Genomic DNA, 4,688 nt, shown 5'->3' with positions numbered 1-4,688 from the left:
CTTCGAATGGCCTGCCGTTGTCGATCTAGCTCACGTTCCGTTTCCCTCTCATACCCCGCCAGCCGAAGTGCGTGTTGTTCACGCAGACCACACTCCACTAGGGGGGTAGCCGATACGCATGAGATGAGCTAAGACTTTTGCTGGGATCTGCCTGTCAATCAAGCGGCCCTTCACTGGGTCAGTGCTCATTCGATTCAGGATACATTATTGCACTTTATAGCATATGTCAGACATATTGTATATAAATTTACAGAGAACAGTACCATAAACGACAGGAATAAGATTTCTCGGATATACAGTACTGGACCCTGTTTTCGCGAAGGTGGACCGTATAGGATTTGCAAACAAATTAGATTTTAGTATACAATAGCATGATGATTATGAATCCAAATGAACATTATTAAAATAATGTTCTAATGTTCATTTGGATTCAGGATCATCACATGCGGAAGTTTATCAAAGGACCGAGGGCGCTAAAACGGGGTGCAGTACTGCTGTAGACATGCTTACCGGTACTATGACGGTATGTAAAGGGGTAAGACGTGTCAGATCTTTTATGAAACCGGTAGTTTTCGCTTTCACAGCCACAGCACAGATGTCGAGCATTGACGTCCCGATGGAGAACGCAGAGAGCGGACTAAAAAGACCACCACAGGTACGTATGCTGCTGAACCTCGTGCCCCTTACCCGCGTGCTTACATTGCTGTTCGTTATGCTGCGTTTGCGAGCCAGTTGAATCCCGACGCGGTGGTCGCGTTCATGAACAATTTCATCTACACTTTCTTGTCAGAAAAGGGTGTGATCAACAAACTCCAGGCCGGGGAGAAAGTTTTGGTCGTCGCGAGAGCAGACGATTTTGAAGATTATGCTACGCCGAAAGAACTTCAAGACGACAAGGACGTATGTGGATCTGTAAAGACTTTGATCCGCTTGGCATACGGTAAGAATGTCGTCAGCGCAGACGTTGCGAGGAGTGTAGCGGCAGCTGCGGTGAATGCCTGGATAGATGAGTTTGGGGAAAAGGACTTGGATTCTTCTCCAGTTTTGTCAGATGAGCTCATGCAACAGCTCAAGCTCGCGTTTTCCGAGACACAATACCACGGCAATGCACACGAAAAGTTTGCAGACTACCTCTGGCGTTGCTGGGAGGTTTATGACTCTGAAATCTTCAGGGCCCTATACGTGACGGTCGTTCAAAGTTCGGGCTTCGGGAAGAGTCGAATGCTGTTCGAGCTGGCGCTCAAGGCAAATGATCAGGGCTCTCAGATAAAAGTCCTGTATACGTGCGCTCGCTTACACGGATCGACGGGGTATCCAGAGGCAACCAAAAATCTCCGCTACTGGCTAATCCCAGAGTCTTCTTCTGTCGAGCAGGTTACTTCTCGTTTGGAAGCCATCTACAACTATGCGATAAAGAATTGGGAAGAAGTTCAAGATGAGTGGATCAAGCTGTTCAACGAGAAGGAAAGTGATGAGTCTGTTCGTAACAACCTATTTCAGCAAGCAGAAAACGATAAGAAGGTCAAAAAGAAGAACGTCGATGACTCCTCAGTAAAGAAGAGACAGGACGGCAAGATGGTGGTGCTGGTGGTTGACGAAGCTAGATCCCTACTTAATGAGAAGGCGGACCCAGGCGCGTTAACAGTCAAAGTCAATGATTTTCGTCTATTTCGACGAGCGCTTGCTTTGGTCAACAACAGAATCGGAGCAGAAGGAGGCATTTTCGCGGTGTTGGTCGACACGAACTCCAAGATCTCGGACTTAACTCCATCGCTAGCATCCGACCCGTCTTCTCGAAATTACAAAAACAGCACTGGACTGGAGACGTTTCCTCCTTTTGTGCTGACTCACACTATGGATGAACACTGGCATCAGTACTTAAAGCGCAGTGGAGGTGGACAGCTGGAAAATCTAAGTGAGGAGGCAAAGCTTAGGATGGAAATACAGACGTACAAGGCGATTGTGACCGGGAGCGAGAACGATGCTTGGAATGCGTTGCTGCGCATGGGCCGCCCAATGTGGTGGAGCATTTTCACCGATCGAAATGGAAAGCCACAAGCTTCTTCTGGTGATCTAGTCACCCTAGCAGCAAATAAGCTGCTACTGGGAAACGATTTTAAGCAAGAAGCCTCATACAACGAGAAGACCATGTTTGGTGTTGCGTCGATGCTCTGTCGACTGGGTGTACGTCCATACTCAACGTCGACGTTGGCGTCGCAGGTTGTCGCGGACTTCATGGCTGTCCTCGCCTACGTGAAATTCGAGAGCGAGGGCTACTTGAGTAGCTACGCGTCGGATCCGGTGCTTGCGTTGGGTGCGATTAAAGTGTGGCTTTTCCTGGAGGACGGCTTGTCCAAGTATATTCTTCCGCAGCTGAAGAAGTTGATCCTGGACGAAGCACTGGACACAGGTGGGATTTGTGAAATGGTCGCTCGCATTTTGCTCCTTCTCGCGATGGACAAGTGTGTGATGAGGGATCAAATCAAACCAAAGGGCCAATTCGTGTCGGTGGAGTCGTTTTTGAATGTGATGGGGTGCGATGAAATTGAAGTTTATATCGAGGGAATGCTCCCTGGAAACAAAGAAACGTTTACCGAGTGGAAGTCAGAGTGGAAGGACTGGCGCATGGGGTTCACTCACTTCATACAGCTGCAGGTTGAGCCGACAGAAGATACGCTGTGGTATTTGTTGGGACGTCGGGCTGCGGGTATTTTCCCGCGCAACCAGCTTGGAGCAGATCTGATGATCCCAGTATTTTGGAACAAAGATGGCGAGAAGGAGCGAGTGTCATTCATGCTCATCCAAGTGAAAAGCCGTTTCCCAAAAGACGATGGTTTCTCCCAAGCAGCATCGAAGAAGCTGTCATCTTGGTTCGTGTTTGAAAGTCCGCACTCGAAAGGCAAGAAACCTAATGAGGATTTGGCTGCAGATCCAGCGCAAAAGAAAGGCACGGTGAATGAAAACCCCTTGAGCAAGACGCCAGTTGAAAATGTTCTTCGCATTTACATGAATTTGCGCGAAAAAGTACCTTTCGATGGAAAGTCGCGGAACAATTCCTGGCGGCTCATCTATATCACGTCGTTGATTGAGGACAACAGCCCTCCTGGACTCCAGGCTGGAGCGCAAGCAAAAGATACGAACGTTTACACGCTTTGTTTTCGCTCGCTGTGTTGGGAGACGTACCCCTTTTTAACTGAAGATGTGGCTCAATGTCTCGCGAGTATTGTGGCGTCTCAATGGGATCCAATGGCACTTGTAGACGGTGATCTGGAACGTCGTGGTAAAGGCACTGAGGCCAAAAAAACGGTACAGGAGGCTCTAACAACGGCGATGCCAGACCATGAGTTAAAACAGACGGCGCGCCGTGGGCTTGCCTGCACTCCCGGTCACAATCTGAAATATCAAGATGAAAAGTCTAAAAAGAAGAAGAGTCGCTCGGGAGGTCAGAAAAGGGCTGCCAAACGTGGCAGGGGCAACCCGTAATTATTTCTCGTCGCTTGAGCTCAATGATTTTGCTTTAATTTTAAATAGGAGCAGGTTTTAATGGCGTTAAGGTCGTCAATCAATACATGCTCTTCTGGTGGTTGACCCATCGAACTGTACCAGAAAAGACAACAGCCGTTGTTGTTACAGCGAGCTCTTTGCATCGTGAGAGTGTAATCAATCACCTCTAAAGAGTTGGCCACAACAAACACATACCAATAATTGTAGCATCGCACAAGAGCCCAAGGACACGACAGTGTTGCACTTCGTCGTGGTGCCATCCACGCGTCGCAGCTGAAGCGTAACGCTGGCATGCTCTCGGTCTTCAAAGCAGAACAAGGATGTACGTTGCGGAAAATTTAAATATTTTAAATATATAGTTTCGAGTAAATGTTGGATCACTCGCTAAGAAACGGATGGTTTTCGGGAAGTTTATTGCAAGAAGGACTATGGCGGCCATAGTATGGCCACACTTGACCCCGTGAGAAAGCGCGTTGAGTACCGCAGCGAGCATGCCTGTGTTCGTAGCACGCGGGTGCAAACCCAGGACCGATAATGGCCATCACTATCAAGCGAGGCCCGCATGCAGGTCGTAGCGGGCTTAAGGTTTAGCCTTCACGTTTTGGGCTTGGGTTTCACGAGTATAGATAACTGTCTTATTGCGGAGTCTATTAATAGAGTCTAGACTCCACAACGGTGCTTAATTTCTACTCGACAAGCAGGATATTATCGCTAGACTACGCAACGAAAGTCCTTGACTAGAGCCCTGTTAATAAAATCGATCTCATTTACTATAAAGCGCGCATTAGGCTAAGTGAAAAGGACAAACGCATTAAAATGCACAACAGGATTATGTCGATAATCTCATTGAATGGGATCCGTATCTACTCTAACAATCATAGATACATTACCACACTAAACCCCAGCACATCCAGAATTTGTAAATCTGTTTAAGAAGGTAATACGATTTCGGTGAGGTTATCGTTTTCTATCACCGGAAAGATTGTTTCTTTCAAAAGCTCACAGCCACAATTTATCAGCGAACTCACCAGCTGCGACGACCACCGCCCGAGGGCACTATATTTCGTCACCGCGGCGTTGAGTGAGCTGCTGCGGTTATCTTTGCTCTACCTACATGATACTCCACCCTTCTGCTCGTCTACTTATCGTCCACTTATTTACTTATCCCCGCTCTGCTCGGGGAA

General features: G+C 47.8%; 1 protein-coding gene across 1 annotated transcript; it reads left to right on the top strand.

The window, feature by feature from the left end:
* Positions 1-595: 595 nt before the first annotated feature.
* PITG_17869 (uncharacterized protein) lies at positions 596-3,483 on the top strand (the record flags this gene model as incomplete). The annotated part of the gene is made up of 2 exons (XM_002896363.1): positions 596-655; positions 733-3,483. 2 exons carry the CDS (start codon positions 596-598, stop codon positions 3,481-3,483), a joined length of 2,811 nt encoding a protein of 936 aa, XP_002896409.1.
* Between the last annotated feature and the right edge of the window lie 1,205 nt (positions 3,484-4,688).

The sequence above is a fragment of the Phytophthora infestans genome, genomic scaffold (genome assembly GCF_000142945.1).
Source record: "Phytophthora infestans T30-4 supercont1.61 genomic scaffold, whole genome shotgun sequence".
NCBI classification, from domain to species: domain Eukaryota; phylum Oomycota; class Peronosporomycetes; order Peronosporales; family Peronosporaceae; genus Phytophthora; species Phytophthora infestans.
The sequence above is the reverse complement of the archived record's forward strand: the minus strand, read 5'-3'. Positions and strand labels throughout refer to the sequence as shown.